Source organism: Coregonus clupeaformis, unplaced genomic scaffold (genome assembly GCF_020615455.1).
Source record: "Coregonus clupeaformis isolate EN_2021a unplaced genomic scaffold, ASM2061545v1 scaf0054, whole genome shotgun sequence".
In the NCBI taxonomy this organism is placed as follows: Eukaryota; Metazoa; Chordata; class Actinopteri; order Salmoniformes; family Salmonidae; genus Coregonus; species Coregonus clupeaformis.
Window position 1 is genome coordinate 668,154 of NW_025533509.1, and position 21,807 is coordinate 689,960.

The 21,807-nt window shown below is 42.5% G+C and overlaps 1 protein-coding gene and 1 pseudogene across 1 annotated transcript; both read left to right on the forward strand.

Moving 5' to 3' along the window:
• The first annotated feature begins 3,295 nt into the window (after positions 1-3,295).
• Positions 3,296-14,477, forward strand: LOC123483260 (annotated as a pseudogene).
• Positions 14,225-18,437, forward strand: LOC123483254 (group XIIA secretory phospholipase A2-like). Its single transcript, XM_045212841.1, is given in 5 exon segments — positions 14,225-16,023; positions 16,026-16,190; positions 16,495-16,571; positions 16,968-17,133; positions 18,241-18,437. Coding segments are annotated over 5 exon segments (633 nt in total). The 5' UTR covers positions 14,225-15,917; the 3' UTR covers positions 18,360-18,437.
• Positions 18,438-21,807: the final 3,370 nt, after the last annotated feature.

Genomic DNA, 21,807 nt, shown 5'->3' on the forward strand with positions numbered 1-21,807 from the left:
TGAATTTGAGATTTTGTTTTTTTAAATGAATTGTCTGCCATTAACTCACTGACAATTAGATCCTACAATGAGCACATTTATTGTCACTGTCAGATCTCAATAACAAAATGCATCACACCTACAAACTGCACATTACTGTTATGTTCCCTGAGCAGCAAACTAACTGTTCAGTCAGTTTTATCAGAGGACTCTCTTTGTTACTATTCAGACTTTGGTAGTACTGTACACAAATCCAAATCAGAGGTTTGCTCTGTTATAGCGTGTTTACTGTATAATCTAAATACAACTGACATGTTTCGTATGTGTGTGTGTGTGTTATATATATATATATATATATATATATATATATATATATATATATATATATATATATATATATATATATAGTAACAGTCAAAAGTTTGGACACCTACTCATTCCAGGGTTGTTTTTTTTCTACATTGTAGAGTAATAGTGAAGACAAACTATGAAATAACAAATATGGAATCATATAGTATCCAAAAAAGTGTTAAACAAATCAAAATATATTTGCTTCAAAGTAGCCACCCTTTGCGTTGACAGCTTTGCATACTCTTGGCATTCTCTCAACCAGCTTCATGAAGTAGTCACCTGGAATGCTTTTTCAAAAGTATTGGAGTTCCCACATATGCTGAGCACTTACCAAACTTGACTGGTACAGTGTGTGTGTATATAAATACAAACAAAAGTATGTGGACACAACTTAAAATCAGTGGATTCGGCTATTTCAGCCATACATGTTGCTGACAGGTGTATAAAATCAAGCACACAGCCATGCATGCAATCTCCATAGACAAACATTGGCAGTAGAATGGCCTTACTGAAGAGCTCAGTGACTTTCAACGTGGCACTGTCATAGGATGCCACCTTTCCAACAAGTCAGTTCGTCAAATTTTTGCCCTGCTAGTGCTACCCCGGTCAACTGTAAGTGCTGTTATTGTGAAGTGGAAACGTCTAGGAGCAACAACGGCTCAGCCGCAAAGTGGTAGGCCTCACAGTCTCACAGAACGGGACAGCTGAAACGCATAAAAATAAATAAAGGTCTGTAGTCTGCAACACTCAGAGTTCCAAACTGCCTCTGGAAGCAAGGTCAGCACAAGAACTGTTCGTCGGGAGCTTCATGAAATGAGTTTCCATGGCCGAGCAGCTGCACACAAGCCTATGATCACCATGTGCAATGCCAAGCGTCGGCTGGAGTGGTGTAAAGCTCGCCGCCATTGGACTCTGGAGCAGTGGAAACATGTTCTCTTGAGTGATGAATCACGTTAAACCATCTGGCAGTCCGACGGACAAATCTGGGTTTGCGTATACCAGGAGAACGCTACCTGCCCCAATGCATAGTGCCAACTGTAAAGTTTGGTGGAGGAAGAATAATGCTCTGGGGCTGTTTTTCATGGTTTGGGCTAGGCCCCTTCGTTCCAGTGAAGGGAAAACTTAACGCTACAGCATACAATGACATTCTAGATGATTCTGTGCTTCCAACTTTGTGGCAACAGTTTGGGGAAGGCCCTTTCCTGTTTCAGCATGACAGTATCCCCATGCACAAAGCGAGGTCCATAAAGAAATGGTTTGTCGAGATCGGTGTGGAAGAACTTGACTTGCCTGCACAGAGCCCTGACCTCAACTCCATCGAACACCTTTGGGATGAATTGGAACGCCGACTGCGAGTCAAGACTAATCGCCCAACATCAGTGCCCGACCTCACTAATGCTCTTGTGGCTGAATGGAAGCAAGTCCCCACAGCAATGTTCCAACATTTAGTGGAAAGCCTTCCCAGAAGAGTGGAGGCTGTTATAACAGCAAAGGGGGTACCAACTCCATATTAATGCCCATGATTTTGGAATGAGATGTTCGACGAGCAGGCGTCCACATACTTTTAGTCATGTAGTGTATATCTCAGTGGGTTGGAAGTTATGCTCTAATATTGAAAAATGCAGAACAATCCCACTGTATGCGTTCAGAATGATTGCAGCATCCGAGGATCACTGACGAAAGTGCTGCTCCGAACGCTCAGATGTGTTTGTAGTGTTTTGCGGTGATGCTTCAAGAGTGTTTTTGGTGAGCCGGCTCATTCGACTCCGTTCACGTAAAAGAGCCGGCTCATTTTGCTCCCAAACGGCTCTTCGTTAAAAATGTTTAAAGGGAAATGTCACTTTTTTGTATTTATTTCTTTACTTCAGATTCATCTCAGCACCTTCCCAACATCAACATATGTGAAAATGGCAGCACGTTTCTATGTTTATTGGAAAATGAGAGGAAGGTAAGTGTTTCCAGTGACATCATTGGTGTGTGTCATGATTTTAACCAATTATGAGAAGGCATTGCCTACTAATTGTCTAATTGGTTGACTTCATAGGAAGATGTTTCCAATCTTTTTGACTGCAAAACATATAAACGTGCGGTTTTTACATATGTTGTGGTGGTGCTGGACATGATGAATATGAAGTTTGACATTTTAAAATGTCCCTTTAAAATCGAACTAGAACCATGAAAAAAATGCTAATTTCAAGGTAAAGCCCAAAATTTAGGCTACCATTATGTCAGATCATGAAACGCACCTCCAAATACATTTTTACCTGGCCAAATTATTAGATGGCACTGAAACAAATCAGCGTGGACCAGATTGACACGCTCTTCCCACTTTATTGTTTCTGCAGTGAAGATTCACCCTCTTTAGATAATTATTTTGTAATTTATCTGCAGAAAAAAGATTTGAGCTCAAAAGGAGTAGCAGCACCAGGATTCACAGGGCCAGGGTGTCCACTCTGGACACATGGAAAAAAAGCAGCAGCGGACATTTCTGAACTATTAACCAACGGGCCTTTACATCCATGAATGTGTATCAATAATTTGTCACTATTTCTGAGGCTCTATGATGTATTGTTCAGTGGTCCTCTGTAGCTCAGCTGGTAGAGCACGGCGCTTGTAAGCTTGTGGTAGTGGGTTGATCCGGGACCACTCATACACAAAAAATAAATAAATGTATGCACGCATGACTGTAAGTCGCTTTGGATAAAAGCGTCTGCTAAATGGCATATTATATTATTATTATTATTATATTTATTAGTTTTTCTCTCATTTATTTTACATGCTATCAGATTGCCAAATGCTATCAGATTGCCAGTAAGGAGGATAAAAAAATAATCTATAAATGTATTGTATGGATCCTGTGAATTGAAATAACAAAAACTTGATATAAAAAATAAAAGCAGTAGTAGCAGTATGCAATTCAGGGAGCCAAATGAACGGCTCTTTCACCGATGTGATTCGGTTCCCGACGTTCACCAAAAAGATCTGTTCGTTCGCGAACGACCCATTACTAGTGTCAACTGAGAGCCGGGGGGGAGGAAGAAAGATGGAAGGGAACAGAGACGAAGCAGAAAAATGTATAAATATAGCAACTAAAGCTCTTGAAGCAGGGGACAAAGACAAGGCGGTGAAATTCTTAAATAAAGCAGAGAAGCTCTATCCAACCCACAAAGCAAAAGGTAAATCTCTACGTTACCAGATTTTAGTTCATTAGCCACGTTAGCTAGCGTAGCTGACGTTTTCTAGCTAGCCCGTTACACATTAAACATCGATTTAAAATACGATTTGGCAACTTGCCTTGTAATGTTGTCACTTGCAGTGCACGGATAATACCTAAACGAATAAATTATGAAATGGTTAACTTAACGTAATTAACGCTTTAAAAACTGCTCACGGCGAAGGAAGAGTGACGTTTCTTAAATTGCTAATTAGCATGCCAACAGTATGTATACTAGGTCTTTAACTAGTTGACGTTAGCCATTTCTTAGCCAATTTTGTTGATTTGATAAGGTTGACATCATCCACTGTTGAATGTCTCAATTGACAAGCTATGTTTCATTTTATAGTTCTGTTTTAGCCCAGTGACGAATGTGGACTGGCTATTGCTAACTAGCCAACTGGCAATGCTATTGCTAACTTGTACAATTAGCTAGCTATAATTTACTAACGTTAGCTAGCCTAGTATGAGCTAGCTAAATGTTGGATTGCCAACAATTTCAGTTTTGCATTATGTGGTCAGTGGAGCCAAGCTCCCCAGTCTGGGATGTTATCTCCCCTAATTTATGGTATTTTTCTTTCGCAATAACAAGGTCAACTGACTAAGCAAGTGATGACTATGCACCAGTAAGTTAGCCAACTAGGGGTTGTCTCCAGTGTCCTCATGAGAGAAATGTAATTAAAAATTGGTATCAATATAGGCTTGATACTAGTTTAGTAAGGGACTTGGCTAGCTAGCTAGCCTGCCACAAGCCATGCCTGGTTGTGGTTGTATTGATGCATGATGATGATCTAACAGCTACCTCAGGCAATAATCAATTGATCTGCTTATTGCTCACAGCAGCCGTGATATTTAGTAATTCATTGCTTTGTCTGTCCTAAAAGTGTTTTTGTCTGTAATGAAACACTTATGTTTGTGAGTTAATCGTGTGCTTGCAATCGGCTGCTTGCATTATGGTCAATCGTGCAGCCTGCCAGCTACCAATCATATTTCAAAACTTCTAAAATGATATATATTTTTGCCATCTGTGACAGGTAACATATCATGGGTTATAAAGTGAATAGTAGGCCTATGTCAATGCTAGTATGTCATGCAGAAGGGTACCTATTAACCTTGTTATGAAGGTAGATGGCAATTTCCACAGCAGCCATATTGTAATAAAACCTAAGCTTACCACTTGTCTTATAAAACAGAACACATTCTGTTAGCTAAACACTTGGCTATGTGACAATTGACAGCAATGATTCGCCTGTTAGCCTAACTGTCACATCATACAGTTCAACATGACCATTTACATTCACTAGGCATATTTAGTTGTACTGAGTACTCAAGGTTTGATTCAAGAGTGTTTTTATAATGGTCACCGGGGAGATGACTATAGTAGCCTATTTGCCTCACTCCAAATCAAAGTTGATTTGGTCGCGTGCATGGGATACAGCAGGTGTAAACACTACAGTGAAACGCTGACTTGCAAGCTCTTCCTCACCAATGCAGTATTCAATATCAAGGAAAGAAATAGAAAAGTGGCTGTTTCACGCTCTCGGCAGAAGGGTATTTATAGGGAAAGGAGTTTGTGGGGATTCCACTGAGAGCAGAGGAGGTAACATGGCTCGTGCAGGACAAGGTAAGGAGTTTGTAGGGATTCCACTGTCGGAGCAGAGGAGTTAACGTGGCTCGTGCAGGACGAGGTTAGTGAGATGAACAGGCTTGTCCACCTCAATCCCTTAATTGAATGATTGACCTAGAGCTGAGGGAACAATGGTAGAGCATTAGCCAGGGCTAAGCTCGGGCCACGTAAGGTCTGATAGGACAGTAGGCCAGGAAAACCAGATCGGACAAATTCCGCTTTTATATTTATTTCATTATTTATTTAAAAACTCATGTTTCAAGGAAGAATATATGGATTCAAGAAGATTGCATCTTGATTGAAGAAAAACCGCCACCCTCTTCAGTTCAGTATCATGCATTAATAAGTTTACTTATTCAACCATTAAGGTGAGTATCTTATCCCGACCTGTCACTATTCTCCCTCCGCCGTGTCCATCAAACATAGTGCTCCGTTACCTGTGTAAGCTTTCACAGGAATAGCAGCGATGTATGAGAGGCTTAAGTGCTACCGGAGAGAACAGTGAAACACTGGGCAGTATACTCAGACTGTTGGTTAGGCTGCTGCTGCAGTGGTCATGGGAAGACAGACACAGAGAGCTGCTTTGTGTTGGTGGAAAAGCTTAGCACATTCTCATTGAGCAACCAGAGCTGGATATATTCGGCCGCGGCTCTCATGGAAGCATGACCAGATCTCCACTACAGCTCGTCTATGGAAGCCAACTGGATTCTGGGAACAAAGTAACCTTAGTTTCGTTGTGTACTCTGATGTACGCCGCATGGTAGTCTGACTTTCAAGAGCCTAGTGTTTTGCCCTGTAAGATTGAGTGCCAGTTTCCGGAACCAGATTAAGGCTAGTCCTTGACTAAAAAACACTTTCGATTGAGAATGAGACCGCTTTTTAGTCGAGGACCCGTCTTAATCTGGTTCTGGGAAACTCGGCCCTGTGAGTTCTCTTCGAAGTGCTTAGCTTTGTCTCTCCTTCTGAATGTGCCACGTCATGCCTCGTTCTGTCTCTCTCTCTCGCTTTCTCTTCCCTCCTAGCCTTGTTGGACACCTTGACGAGGAACGGCAGCTCTGCGGGGAATGGCGCGCACTGCAGACAGCGCACTACAGACAGCTCCTCGGAGAGCACCAAGGCCCGGCCTGGTGGGGAGGGCCAGGAGGCCGGGAGGGGCGAGCCCAGCACCAAGGGCTTCACCAAGGACCAGGTGGAGGGAGTGCAGAGGTGAGCAGGAACCTTTTGCTTTCTTTTTTCCCTTGATCGCTCCAGTCCCGTAATCTGTTTGGGAATGGCTATCTGTGTGTAAAAGTCTGTTCCGCCTCTTCTTGCACTCCTCCTGACGACCATATGGTACGGTCCTCTGTCCCACTTCTCATGTGTGCAGCAGGCAGGCCTGTGTGTCTAGTTGTGTTGCTTCACTCTGGTGCGTTCTCATGTGGCGATTAGGGAGGGAGGGCCACTTTCAGCCTGGTTGGGGTTGTTGTGAGTATCACTTGACCCTGAGTTTTTACAATCAATGGGAATTTAGGAGGCTGACACTGTGACACATTTGGGTGTTCTTCTTTTTCGTTTGGCTACCTGTTAAGTGAAGATGAGGAAATGGTGGATTGTAAATTCCCCCACCTCTCCCCTCACTGTTGCTTGTGTGTAAATAGATCATAGGTTACATGACCGACCTGATGGTGGTTCTTCCCACAACAGGAAATTGACAAGGATCCGTCTCACCTCACGTGAGCATGCTCTCTGAACACACAAATCAGATATATTTTAGATGAAACTGAAAGTGTATCCTACACACCAAAAATAACTAACCCACTTTCTCAGTGTCAGTCTGTCTCAATCGAGGGAGCATTAGTCAGTGCTTTATGCTTGACCTTCTGACAGTAGCTAACCCTTACTAGCCTAATCCCCCCTAGTCTTTTTATCATGGTAAGACCCTTATGCCTGGGTTTCTAAAATCCATGTCCGCACAAACTATTTTACTAGCCTGTGGATCAGAGGTCTCTAACCTTTTTCTAGCGTCAGGGCTACTTTAAAAAAAATAATAAGCGTATGGCATGCTTCAACTTATTTTTGAGCTTTGAAATAGGCCCATTCTTCTCCTCTCCCCTGTGACTCTTGTCCGGGTCCTTAGTGTACAAGAGAAAGTAGTGCAGTATGTTTTCTGTCAATATACCTGGTAAAGTAATTAAGCAATAAGGCCCGAGGGGGTGTGGTATATGGTTAATATACCACGGCTAAGGGCTGTTCTTCTGCACGACACAACGTTTACATTTTAGTCATTTAGCAGACGCTCTTATCCAGAGCGACTTACAGTTAGTGAGTGCATACATAAAAATAAATAATATCACATCAAATGGCTACACACTGAGTGATAAACAAACGTGCGCACCAACAGGAAACACAGGCAATATTGCTGGAAATTAATTGGCAGACATTTAATTAAAAAAAAATAATTAAGCCAATAGTGGCTAGCCGGGGGTGGGATAATGTCAATATTGCGTTGGTTAAATAGTAGCTGGGAGCTTGTGGTGTCTGATACTTGTGAGATTTGTTTATGACAGTTGGCGGTGGAACACGTGAAAATTGCATGTACTTTCAGAATTGTTTGGCGAGCTACTCATAGGTGGGCTGTGAGCTACTGATCGACCCTGTTGGAGATCCCTGCTGGGGATTATATAAAGGCAAGTGATGTAACCGATCCATTGTGTTCAGATGACCATCCTGGTTTAAAAGAAGTGGTATTCAAAGTCTGGGTCAGTGGAGTCCCCAAAACAAACTTTTTTTGAGGGGGGAACTAACAATTAAGAGTACAGATTATTGTATGGGAAACGTTTTTCACTCCTCCCTTGTACTTGATTGATGAATTAAGGTCACTGATTAGTAAGGAACTCCCCTCACCTGGTTGTCTAGGTCTTAATTGAAAGGAAAAACCAAAAACCAGCAGACACTAGGCCTTCCATGGAATGAGTTTGACACCCCTGGGCTACATGGTCTACTATGATATAGGTTGAATGTGATAGTCTGCCTATAACCAGCCTGAGTAGGCCTACAACTCCATTCCTGTTTAGAGAAATGAATCAAATTGGAAATGAGCTATTATCAGGCTGGTTAATGTGATGCATGTCTGTTGAATTTGGAAAAATCCACCCGCATTCGGCCAGCCCCACCCAATCAGGAGCCGCTACTGCGTTGCGGCTGTGGCACACTTTTTTTACTAAACGGTACGTAAGCTAAATAGTATGTAGTAAGCTAGTATGGGTCTTTGGACACGGACACTGATTATTGTTGGACACTGGGTCATACCAACCTTGGGGAGGGGGTTCTAGAATGATCTCCCCTGAGAGTTCTTGTTTAACACATCTCTTTCTGTGTCACTGTTGCATCACTGCTGTCCCCATAGGCCAGGGGAGGTGGCTGGGACTGGGAGCTCCGAGCGACTGATGTCTCTGGTGAACAGAAGTGTTTCTAATATTGGGCCAAGTGTAGCCTAGGCCTCCACCACCTTCCCCTAGCGAGGTCGTTTGACTGTAGTTAGATGGTTCTATTGGGCTCCATGTTTGTTTGCTCTAACATCTTTATGTTGCGTTTAATTAACCCTGCAGTTGACCTACAGTAGCACTCATAATCCCCCAGTCTAGTGTGGTGTACTCAGGCTAAACTTCTCTCTACTGTTCTATGGGAGAAGGCTGCTGTTGAAACACTTACTCAGCTCCAACATTTTGCAGTTGGGTTTGCAGTGTTTGCTTAGCTAATGACAGGGAAGAGTTATCTGTGTATTTGTATGCGAGTCTTTCATGGCAGAGCTGTTTGGATGGCTTGTTGTGGTTGGCTTTGCCCCATTGATGGTGTGTGTGTGTGGACCGTTATTCAACTGCTCAATGAGGACACTGCAGTCTCCCCGCAGTGTTCTAAACACCCAGCTACTTCGAGCTATGGGAACCTCTGGGACTTGGCAAGGTGCCCATGAGGCCAGTGAGAGAGGGAGGGAGAGGGACTGAGAGAGACAAAAGAGAGCTGTGACACATCTCGCTATGGCAACACTCACATAGTTCTTGGTAGGCCTGACCAACTTCTAGTCCCATAGTGAAGAGCGTTAGACAGATAGTATGTTAGTTTACTAGGATGCTGTATTTGTTTATATGTTCAGAGGCTAACCTGTATTTTGGGTTAAAACAGGCCTACATGCAGCGTAGGGTTTAACCTCAATTGAAAGGTACACTGAGTGACATCCGAGAGCATATTTTATTGTTTATATATTTGATTATTCTAATTGAATGCTAATGTAACATGTCTGGCAAGTATCTCAGGTGGTTATCCTTGGAGACTGGAGGCAATCTCTTCTGCAGGTCATGCAATCGACTCGGTGTATTGCGTTTGAACTCTCCTACTCTGTTCTGCCACGAGTGTTGATTTGCCCTCTTGTGGTTTCAAATGGTGCTCCAGGAGCACAGTTTTCTAAACCCCCTCAGCCCTTGCTCTAGCCACTTTCCCTCGGGGGAATCCCTGTTGAAACCGGATGCAGTTTGATTGCCATTTTAAGGGGAGGTCCAATTCACTAACGTTGAGCCCTCGATTTAGCTCGAGGGAGCGAGTGAACAACGTTGGTCTCTTGTGGGGTTGATATGACCCACAATTCAATGCAAACTGTAGTCACATGTCAAACTCTGGTGGCCGCAAAGTGTCCATTTTTGGCATGTCAGAAAAAAGTATGAAGCTAGCTTGCTTATTTATATATATATATATATATATATATATTGATTTTAGCATTGGCAAATTGGCTTAGTCTCATAGTGAGGAGCCTATAAAACGTAGCTAAATACATAAACATATTTTTTGGAATTGTGAAATCTATTGAAATAAATGACCAAACTATAAAAGATACGTTAGCTTACTAGGTACATTTAATAGCTTCAGGTTGGTTGTTTTTTAAGCTCAACTTCAAAATTCCCACCAAGGACGTTGCCTCTCCGATCATCACTCTCCCTCGCTTGGGCAAAGGACATTTAAGGTACACTCGGATGTGACGATGTAAAACGTTATTCAAGGGCTGAGGGTTTGGGGCCGAGGGCGGTCTACTTTGAGATTGATACGCAGCCCCAGAGGCGCAACATCGCGAGACTTCCGGGAACGCTTGCGAAACAGACCAGAAATGAACATTCTTCCTTAGTTGTTAATTTTCTCTAAATCTAAAGGCACAACCTAGATTTGAGACAATGTCTTAAGTAGTTGACCATGTTATTACTCCAACATTGTGAAAGTGACAAACTGACACATTTTCGTCAAAAACAACTTTATATCGAAGGAGTGCCTTTGATTTGACGGCCTGCACATGCACAGTTCGGCGCGAGGCAACCGTTAGACCCGATGACGTGTTTCTACACATGAGCTTAGCTAGCCAACGTCGCCATGACATCACCTACAAGTGTGATCAAGGATTTCTATTGGGAAGAAGCAGTTTCTGCCTATCTTCATACTGTACTGTCTTTTGATTAAACTTTCCAAACGCTAGTTCTTGAAGCTAAAAAAATATCCATTAGGAGGTTGTTGTCCTGCTCTTGGGCGAAATTTGATTTGTGTGCTACAACCCTCATGATGAATCAGATCCACTGCATTGTAATAAACTAGGCCTATATCTGTATGCTACATGTGTAATATAGCCCTGATGAATCCACTGTAACCTCTTAAAGGATAAAGATGTGTTAGGACTACTAGCACCATAGTTTATTACAATCTCTCCCTCCAGGATAAAGCGGTGTAAGGATTACTATGAAGTCCTGGGCATCAGTAAGGAGGCCAATGAGGAGGAGCTGAAGAAAGCCTACAGGAAACTAGCGCTCAAGTTCCACCCAGACAAAACCAAGCCCCCGGAGCCACAGAGGCCTTCAAAAGTAAGATGTTTTGCATGGATTGTTTTTGTGTTCGGGGGCTAATCACTCATTTAGCTGTAGTGTAGAGGGTGCCACCTGTACCCAAGACCCGATTCGGGACCTAGAATTCTAAATAATGTATCAGGTCTGGATATGATTGACATGGGTCTCGTGTGTGTGTGTGTGTGTGCTGTGTGTGTGTGTGTGTGTGTGTGTGTGAGAGAGAGAGATCATGAGCCTCACGAGGCTAAAGTTAGGAGCTATCTAATCGAATGGTATTAAAATAATGGAGCTAAAGGAGAAGGATAGGCTACAATGACCGAGTACCAACAGGTAGGCAGGCTGCTACTTAATATTCTGAATGGAGTTGTTTGTAACTGTAGGATCAGAAAGTGCATGCACTGCAGCCTCAGTTAGCCTAGCTAGCTAACGTTAGCTAGCTTAACTTGCTTCTCCCGGTTTGATGCAGTCAAGACAGGCACTACGCACTCATATTTGATGATAAATAACCTAGCAATGGCAGCTATTAGTCTTCTATAGCGAGTCTGATTGGTTGGTTGCTGTCTCTCCCTCCCTCTCCCGCCTGCTAGAGCGGCACTGTTCTCTCGCCGCTCTCTCACTCACGCTTTATCAGCTCAGGTTAATAAAGTAGCTTAAAAAATTACTTTTCTTCTGCTTCCCTCACTGATCGGACCGGGTCTCCCCCACAGCATTGTTAGCAGCATTAATTTGACCTGCCATTAATTTAATTGGAGGGACTGGCAGAGTTTCCATGTCTGGGTCTCTTTGGGATTCCCCCGATGTGAAGTTTGCAGATCAGTGTAAAATGGGCCGTCGGAACCGAGCCAATGTCTGGTGTCCTTTTTCTCTGACTTAGTGTGACACTTATTGACACGAGGGTGTGTCGTTGTGGTTCTAACAGAGATCGGCAACGCGTATGCCGTGCTCAGCAACACGGACAAGAGAAAGCAGTATGACCTCACGGGAGCAGAGGAGCCTACCAGCCCTGGCCACGCCCACGGCCAAGGGTTTGACTTCCACCGAGGCTTCGAGGCTGACATCACTCCCGAGGACCTCTTCTAACATGTTCTTCGGAGGAGGATTCCCTCTTGTAAGAGACACACATACACCTGAAGTTAATTTCATTACGGGGTTCCAGAGTTTGTCTCAATGTTTTAATAAACAAGTCTTAATTCATTACATTAATTAAATACAATTGTCTTGCTCAAACATGAACGCTTATTAAATTAGTATTGTATTGCAAGTCTTAGCAGAGTCACTAACCGGGTACTCCTCTCCACAGCGGCTGCCCACACATTCACCAACGGCAGGGCACGATACAGCCAGCAGACGGACCAAAGACGGGAGAGAGCAGAGGAGAGGGGGAGAGGTACGATGTCTGGCATCTGCACTGCCAGCTGAATACTGTGACTGTCAATATAATACCTAGTGAATCTGGGATAACTTCAGGTCAGATTTCCCCAGCAGACCCCCTTCTACAGCTATGGGAGTCTCGGCAGCATATTGCAGGCTCTAATTTTGTGAAGGACACAACTCTTCCAGTCTTGACTGGGATGAGCTCTAGTTAATTTCAGTGTGATGCATAGGAAAGCAGGAAAAGTGCAAAGTTACTAACAGGACAGTACATGTCTTTACATATTAAATAGTAATATATGCCATTCAGCAGACACTTTTATCCGAAGCGGCTTAGTCATGCGTGCATACATTTTACATATAAGTGGTCCCGGGAATCAAACTCACTATCCTGGCGTTGCAAGCGCCATGCTCCACCAACTGAGCTAGAGGACAAAATAGTGTATGTTTACTGATATGTTTAATGATTTGTAATGTGTTGTTGTCCAGGAGGGTTCTCCATGTTTATCCAGCTGATACCCATCGTTGTACTGATCCTGGTGTCCATCCTGAGCCAACTGATGGTGTCCACACCCCCCTACAGCCTCTACTCCAGACCGTACGTACACACACACACACACACACTAGGGTCGTGTTCAGTATGGCTCACGGTACTTAAAGGTTTTGCAACGGAAAACAAAAATCTGTGTTCCTATTGGACACATCACGCATTTCCGGTGGTACCACTCTTTTTCAAAAATGTTTTCTCCCAGCTGAACACGACACAAACCTTTTATTCTGGACCACTGCTCCACACACTCAGTGCTGAAAAATACTGTCAAATAGTGATGCATGCTGTATGTAACGGATACACTTTACCTTCAGTAAAGTACTGAAACATTTCGGGTGTGTGTATGATCATGCCCATAGCCTCCCTCTCTTCACCTGGTATAAAGATATGATGCATGAAAAGAGCTGTGGATCTAGCTGTTCTCAGAACAGCGACATGTAACCTGACTGATGCCTGTCCTCTCCAGGTCCACAGGGCAGACGGTGAAACGGCAGACCGAGAACCTGCGTGTAGATTACTAAGTCAACAGAGACTTCAAGTCCGAGTACAAGGGCTCCAATCTGCAGAAGCTGGAGAAGAACGTGGAGGAGGACTACGTGTCTAATGTCAGAAACAACTGCTGGAAGGAGAGGCAGACGAGTAAGAGTCTTATTAGAGTTGGGGCGGTGTCCAGATTTTCATACCGTCATACCGTTTCTGTACCATACCGGGGTATACGGTATTACCAGAAGTATTTTTTTTATGATGGGGAGGGTGCAATAAACAATTTAGGCAACAGGGATCTTGATCCAGGAGGAGATTGAATGTCTCTGCTGTAACCAAGAAGCTTTATCTTGACATCTAGCCACTTAGTTAGCAAACCAAATGCATAGTGGAGCCCTGAGCTTGATCATTTATTTGACACATCTTAGATTTTTTTATAGTTATACTTAACTTATAGTTAAAAGCAGTGGTGTAGCACGCACCCCGTCACCCCCCGCAGGGTATAATTACAGTGATGACTTCAATCAAATAAGCCCCATGTGATGCAATACAACTACCCCTACAAACACGCATTCATTTCATTCTATTTTGTGAAGCTTTCCCTCAAAGTAGCTTAGTGTGATATGGTTGATATTGACTGACTCTTCTCTGTTCATCTCCCCTTCTCTCTCAGAAACTGACTTGATGTACGCTGCAAGGTCTGACAGGGACGACCGCCTGCGTAAGAAAGCTGAGCTGATGACCATGGATAACTGCAGGGAGCTGGACAGACTAAATGACCTGTTCAGGGGGGCTGAGCCCGCCCGACGCCGCAGGCTCCCACAGAACGCTTTTAGAGGAGATATAATGAATAGATATATGTATGTAAATGTTTTTTTTTAAGGAAAAACCATGGAGATGGAAAGGAGAAAAAAAATATATAAAAATGATTAGCCTTACTGTTGAAGTTCTAAGTTGTCTCTCCCCCAGTACCGTCCTTCCATCCTCCTCACCCCCTCCTCCCTGGGAGCTGCCTTGCTGCATCTCAATGAACCGACTGAACAATAGATCAACCAACCTCCCAAAACACTTGAGAACCACAACCTCTTTTTCTCTTCTTTCTTTGCTTGTCTTTTTGTGTTTTCCGGAAATAAGAACCCACTCTGGAAATGAACACTGACGGTAAAAGCAGAAGGCATCGTGGTGGTGCCTCTGAGTATTGAGGCGCCAAGCATTCTGCTGTAACAAGCAAATCACAATCTTCTTCACTTTAGATAACTACTTCACCTGCTTGACTTAACAAGATGTTTAGGCTCATCTGGAGATGCTGCCCTCCTTCCAATCCATACATTAGCAGTGCTAATATCGTGAGGAACCCAGAGAATGCTTCCTAGCTACCACAGTGGAACCTTGTGTAGAGTTCCATGGACCTTGAAGTTCATTCCGCAGATGAAGAAATGACCACAGTCTCACTCGAGAACTTTGTTGGCCTGGGAAAAATGTGAAGTTGGAACCATAATCGAAACGGACATCTAAACTCACTTATTCTTCTTCATCAAGTTGTACATTTTTCATTTTGAATGTTTTGAAAGTTATTTAAGTAGAAAAACAAGGTTTTTCTTCATTGCTCGACTAATCATTTGAATAAACGATAAATTATTACCAGAAGCAGTTTTAATTTGTTCCAAGCACAAGAGCGTGTGCAATTTTGCTATGAAGCAGATGGCATAGTAGTGCAGGTTAAACAGTAGACTGGATATTGCATCTTTTTTAAATGTTTTATATTAGCACTCTTTCAGACTGTGTAGGCCTGTGCTTTCCACACCTGAATAGTCTCCCTGGCATACAGATCCCTTACTCTATTAGTAGTTTGTATACAGTTTCACTTTCATTTTGCAGGAGGCCTTATTCTCAACCCAATATGGCCTCACCATATTTATGAGGCTGGTCAAAGATGTGTTGACATGGATTTCTATGGCTACATGCTCCAGCTTGGTACCCAAACAGGTCGGTACTGTGATCCATAAAACTGCAATGCAACTGAACAAGTCTACTAGAATGGGTAATTTGCTGTTTTTTCCTGTAAATCCACATGTGAATTGTAGTGTGGTTTGTTTTCTGAAGAATCCGTAGCAAACTACATAGAGTATAGGCCTACAGTGAAAATCACTTTTATTGATTTAATATTGCCTTAAAACAGAAACCAAGTCAATTTCTCAGTTTAAAAAAAACATCAAATCAGTCATGAACATACATTTGGTATCGCTGGCATGCATGAACTTTGAACATTGATGCGTTATGAGTGACCACGTGTACTACAAGTGCAAATGTAAATGTTGTCACTGATAGGCGTATTGCTGTCATGTGACTACTCCCACAACCCGGAAAGGGAATTCTATGACAGCGGATCAGTTGACGTCGAATAGGATTTATATTGAAACAACATTTGGGAAAGTGTGAAATGATTTTCTACCGACGTTTGGTCGAGTCATTTAACTTTGGAGTCACATGCCGACCAATTGCAACTATTTTCTAGCATCCGGTGCTGTCGTCATGCATCATAACAGTTGCATCTCGGTTTTTCTCGTGGGCTTACTGTGTTCCTATGGATTTCTGAGCGTGTGTCTTCCTGTAGTAAGGAACCTGAACCAGAAACACCTGACTGGCGAATGACATTAAAAACCATTCGCAATGGGATCCATAACATTGACAAATACCTCAACGTTGCTCTGGACTTATTTGGAGGTCATGATGGATTGTGTCACTATGAATGCAGCGATGGTAAGGTCTCTCTCAGGCTACACACACAGTAAATCATTGTTGGTAGTGGAAATAAAACATGGCCATAACTACTTTGCTCATTGCTTATTATGCAGACAAGCCGTTTACTCAAAAGCACAGTTAAAAGTGATTAATGTTCCACAAACAAAGGAGATAAGAACCACTGTATGTATTTTTTGAGTTGTAAACCATTAAACTGGTACAGTGCGATCCCCAACACACTATGTAGCCTCTGAACAGGTTATCTCTCTCAACAAGATAAAGAAGAACTCAGAACACCTCTACCTTTGCTCTTTCCTTGCAGGTTACAAACCAGAACCCCGGCCTGGTTACAAACCACCCCCACCCAATGGATGTGGGACGCCCCTCTTCGGAGTCCAGGTGAGCTAGTGTCCTGTCTGACTTCGATCTATAGCAGTGGTCTTCCCTATTAGTCCTGAGGGGGCGCAGTGTGTGCAGGCTGTTGTCCCAGCCCAGCACTAACACTCCCTGATTAAGCAATTCATGGTTTTTATGTTTAGCGGAGACCTGTGTTTCAGACAGTGAAGCCTGCACACATTATAGTGTATAGCTATAGCTGTGGATCTTCAGGACCAGGAATTTCACTGCACACCGGATAGGTGCAATGAAATGTGTTGTGTTACAGGGTCAGCCATAGTAGTGTGGCGACCCTGTACAGCCACCACTGTTTATAGGAATGTGATTACACCTGTCATATATTGCATTTAATATTTGTGAGCATTGATCTAATGGCCATCTCTTTTGTCTACTCTACAGTTTGACATCGGCATCCCGTCCTTGACCAAGTGCTGTAACCAGCACGACCGTTGCTATGACACCTGTAACCGTGATAAACACGACTGTGACGATGAGTTCCAGGAATGCCTGGAGACCATCTGTAGGAGATTACAGAAGATGTTGGGACTGGCCCAGAGTGTCCAAGGTAAGATGGCACCTGGGTTATGTTCATTAGGGCATGCAACAGAAAACGTTTTACAACGGAACACGACGAGTGTTTGTCTGTTTTCTCCCGTGTGTTGCCTAATGAACACCACCTGATTCATGTATTGACATGCTCCCAGTGTCAAGCATTCCTCACATTTAATTCAATAATGTGTACACCATCTTGTAGCCTGGTTAAATCATACTGAACTCTGCGCTCACAATTGTCAATTGTTTCACTTCACTGGTAAGTGCAGCATTCAGTCTGGTTTAACCAGGCTAACAATCTTGCTGGTGGGGAAAATCATACAACTCATCCATATTACTATGTGTACTACGTCTTCTATTACTTGTAATTTTGACTTGAGTCTTATTATTGATGATAAACTGGGTGGTTCGAGCCCTGAATGCTGATTGGCTGAAAGCCGTAGTATATCATACCGTATACCACAGGTATGAGAACTTGTATTTTTACTGCTCTAATTACGTTGGTAACCAGTTTATAATAACAATAAGGTAGCTCGGGTGTTTGTGGTATATTGCCAATATACCATGGCTAAGGGCTGTATCCAGGCACTCTGTGTTGCGTCGTGTGTAAAAACAGCCCTTAGCCGTGGTATATTGGCCATATACCACACCCCCTCGGGCCTTATTGCTTAATTATAGTACTGCAATGTTGAGGGAGCTAGCACAAGCATTTCGCTGCACCTTTTATACCTGCTATCAGTATACAGTGTGTGTGTATGTATGTATATTATTTTACTGCTCTAGGGATATAATTGTTTGAATAACCTTATTTACTATTATGTATTGATTTTTTACCTTACATTTTTTCACTCTTTATGCGATGCATAATGCAGAGAACACCGGAAGAAGAATTATCATTTAATTACCACAGTGAATTATTGTAATGTTTGTTTATGTGTCAATTAATCCCATAAGGGATGGGTTGCCAACTGGTGATTTGACCCGAATTTTTTTTTGCATTCATTCACCTGCTGGAAACAGTTCACGTGACAAATAAAAACTGATTTTGATTCGTTTTTCTGTGTGTTTCATATGTCTGTATAACATGATCTACTCGTGTTTCCCATGTCTCTCTCTACAGCGTGTGAGAATACTGTGACCCTGCTGTTTGAGGCTGTCATGCACATGGGGTGTAAACCCTACATGGACAGCCAGAGAGACTCCTGCATATGCAAATTTGAAGTCAAGAGGGATCTATGAGCTGATAATTTTGTAGAATTGTTCTCCTATGCAAAGGTTGTTTAGTGGTTGTTGTGTATGTAATTTGTTTGTTCTGCTACACATATATGGAGTATCAATTAAGAGAGCGAATATGAATGTTTATAAAAGGTAAGAAGAAATTGAAAGACAAATGTATGACTACAAGCACACATAATCATACAGTGATAAGGGTAATGGCTACATTATATTGCCCAGTAATTGTATTGTTTTGGTTACTTTATAATTATTTATATTGAATGTGTAAATAGGCATGTTTACCTGTTGATGGAGCCACTATGGAGTGTTGACCCTGTGGCCTCCCGAGTGGTGCAGTGGTCTAAGGCACTGCATTGCATTGCTAGCTGTGCCACTAGAGATCCTGGTTCGAATCCAGGCTCTGTCATAGCTGGTCCCGACCTGGAGACCCATGGGGTGGCGCACAATTGGTCCAGGTTAGGGGAGGGAATCACCGGCAGGGATGTAGCTCAGTTGATAGAGCATGGCGTTTGCAACGCCAGGGTTGTGGGTTCGATTCCCACAGGGGGTACGATTTTTTTTTTTTTTACTAAAATAATAATAATAATGTATGCACTCACTAACTGTAAATCGCTCTGGATAAGAGCGTCTGCTAAATGACTAAAATGTAAATGTAAAATGTTATGTTGTAGGTAAATCAAATGTTTGGAAAACCCCAGCTTCTTTTATTTTTGTATTGTAGTTTGACCTTTGTTGAGCTTGCCTCATTCACAGGCATACACAAATATGCATTTTGTTTTTATGGTATCCCTCTGTATAATGTCCAAATATGTATAAATAGCGTTGATAATGTGGGCGTTCGTTTTGCATGGCCCGGTGCCTCAGGGGGGAGGAGTTTAAATATTTTAGACTATTCCAATGGTCCTTCACTGAAATCTTCACTCGCCCGGGTCATCGTACCATGCAAAACGAACTGGCCCATTGTCACGCCCTGCAATAGAGGTCTGCACGGGACTGACTAATTCAGCCCGCATCCGCTCGCACCCGCAGCTTTTTACACCACATCCGCTGGCTTTCTGTCCGAGTCCCACCCGCAACCGCAAGAACTGGTCCCGAACCCAACCGAAGTCCAGCAAAATTATTTTCGGCGAATGCGACGCAGCTCATTTGCCAGCCATGGTCGCAGCAATTTTGCGCCCTATATAAGCAATATAAAATGTGTAAAAATAACCCAAGAAATAGGTTGAATTTCAAGAGATTTTCAAGTGGCCCATTATATTAGGCTATCGGTATTACTGTGCTATATCAGCCAATAAACTAGAAGCAGTTTGAGAGAGCAGTTGGGGACACTTGCACTTTCTCTTGAGCTACGTTTTATAGCCTACCTTTTAGGAGTGGGACGATTTTCAGACAGTGACACATGGATGATCAATATATATTTCTAGGCAATGTAGTAAACTATAGCCAACTCATATTTAGGAAGTACATTGCCTTCGAAAGATAACTGCCCCGTGTTTATCCGCCCATGCATAGGCTAAAATCTACTCTACTTGCATGTAAGGCTACTGAATTTGAGGCAGCAAGAACGTTGAGAGCACTTTGCGTTCTCTTGAACTTATTTTCACTACGTTTTGTATATAGGATATAGCCTACCTTTAGGAGGACGATTTGCAGGCGGAGACAAATAAATGGGTAATTCATATTGATTGAAAATAATGGTAACCTATGCGCGCGTTACGCCTTTTCCTTTTCAATCATTTTATTTATTTATTGCACCTTGACTAACGTTGGTTGAGTGCCATCCACTTCTTTCCATTATCAATAGTATATTTATTTACAGACACTAGTAAACTGTAGTCTAATCATATTTAATGTAATTTTCTTGAAAAAATGACTGCCACTTGATTCTCTGCCCATGCATAGGCAGCCTACTCTATTTCATTGAGACCAGACCATAATCTCTCGGGGACAGATTCTTGTGGACAGATGAAACGGCGAGAGTCTGTCAAGGCTCATGTAGGATTATGCGATTATGAGCAGCATTGAGGGGATTCAATTAATCTGCCCGGGCGCCCGGATTGGCGTGTTTTGCATCGGGTGAAAGTTGATTGCGTTTGTTTTGGAACCGGGCGGAGACAGGTGCCCGCTTCAAAACCCACCGCTAGGTCGACGTAATTAGCACGTGGAGTAATGAGTACGATTCTGTGTTTTCACATGCAAAGGTGATTGCTTTTGATATAAAAAAGCATCTGCCTTCACAATGAAAACTAGTTTGAAAATGCAAAAATATATTTCACGGAAAAGAGATGTAGGCCTATGCATGTTTCTGGACGATTGATCATGCTGCCAGGATTGAGCGAAGGCGGTGCATAAAGTGACAATCAGCAGTTACATCCATTTTTTGATTTATAAATTAATGATATGTACCCATTGATTCTTGAAGAATAGGCTATAATTTATAAATGCCTCATGAACTTAGTTCAACTGGCATACAACATCAGAACCCCCAGTTACAAAAACGTGTTTTACTACAATGTTTGTAATCAAATAAAATTTAAACAAATAGCCTACTACAGCCTCAAAACATGGTTAAACTATACTTTTGATATAATGGCTGATCAGTCCTTGCATCCATAGCTCTGTCTATGATTTTGAGAGTGGTTACATTTCTCCAGCCCCATCCTTCAGCTTTTTACCGACAACCGCTTTGTTATGAAAATGTATGCACTCACTAACTGTAAATCGCTCTGGATAAGAGCGTCTGCTAAATGACTAAAATGTCAATGTAAATGTTATTGTTTCTACTGCTTTAACTGATGCAGTGGTTTTCAAGCCCCTGTGCGGATGATAAACGGTTTCCACTAGATTCAACAGCCACAAAATCAAAATAGTTTGTATCGTAAAAGAAAAAAAATGCTTTTTGGCCATGATAAACACGGGCGAAATTAGCAGAAGGAGGGTTTTGGCCAAGTTTCCGTTTGCGAGACGAGACTTCGCCAAAGATGATGGATATACTGACAAGATAGCCTACTTGTCTCTCCTCCCTAACAATGGGAGTCGTTGACCCACAAAGCTGCACGGTGGGCTGTCTAGCTCCTGTCTATCCTTTATTTAGATTGGTGGATACATCTAATTATTTTAATACTTTTTGAATATTCGATGAGGGTTGTAGACTTCAACCGCCTGTATTCAACAGAGAGATATGCTATGCAAGCCTACTAGCCTCATTATCATGAATATGCATTGACATCTCGAAACAACTCCATTATAAAGTGTTGTTTCTCAAAGTTGCCCTGATGTCACGTGTCCTACTTATATCAGTACACTCGTAACAACCTATGCATTACGAAACTTCTATAAGATCAAATAAACCTCACGTAGCAAATAAGCCATTCCATTATTTTTTTAAACCAAATTCGACACTCTCATTGACCTCCATACAAAACCTCCTCGCTTGGTGAGCGAATGAAAC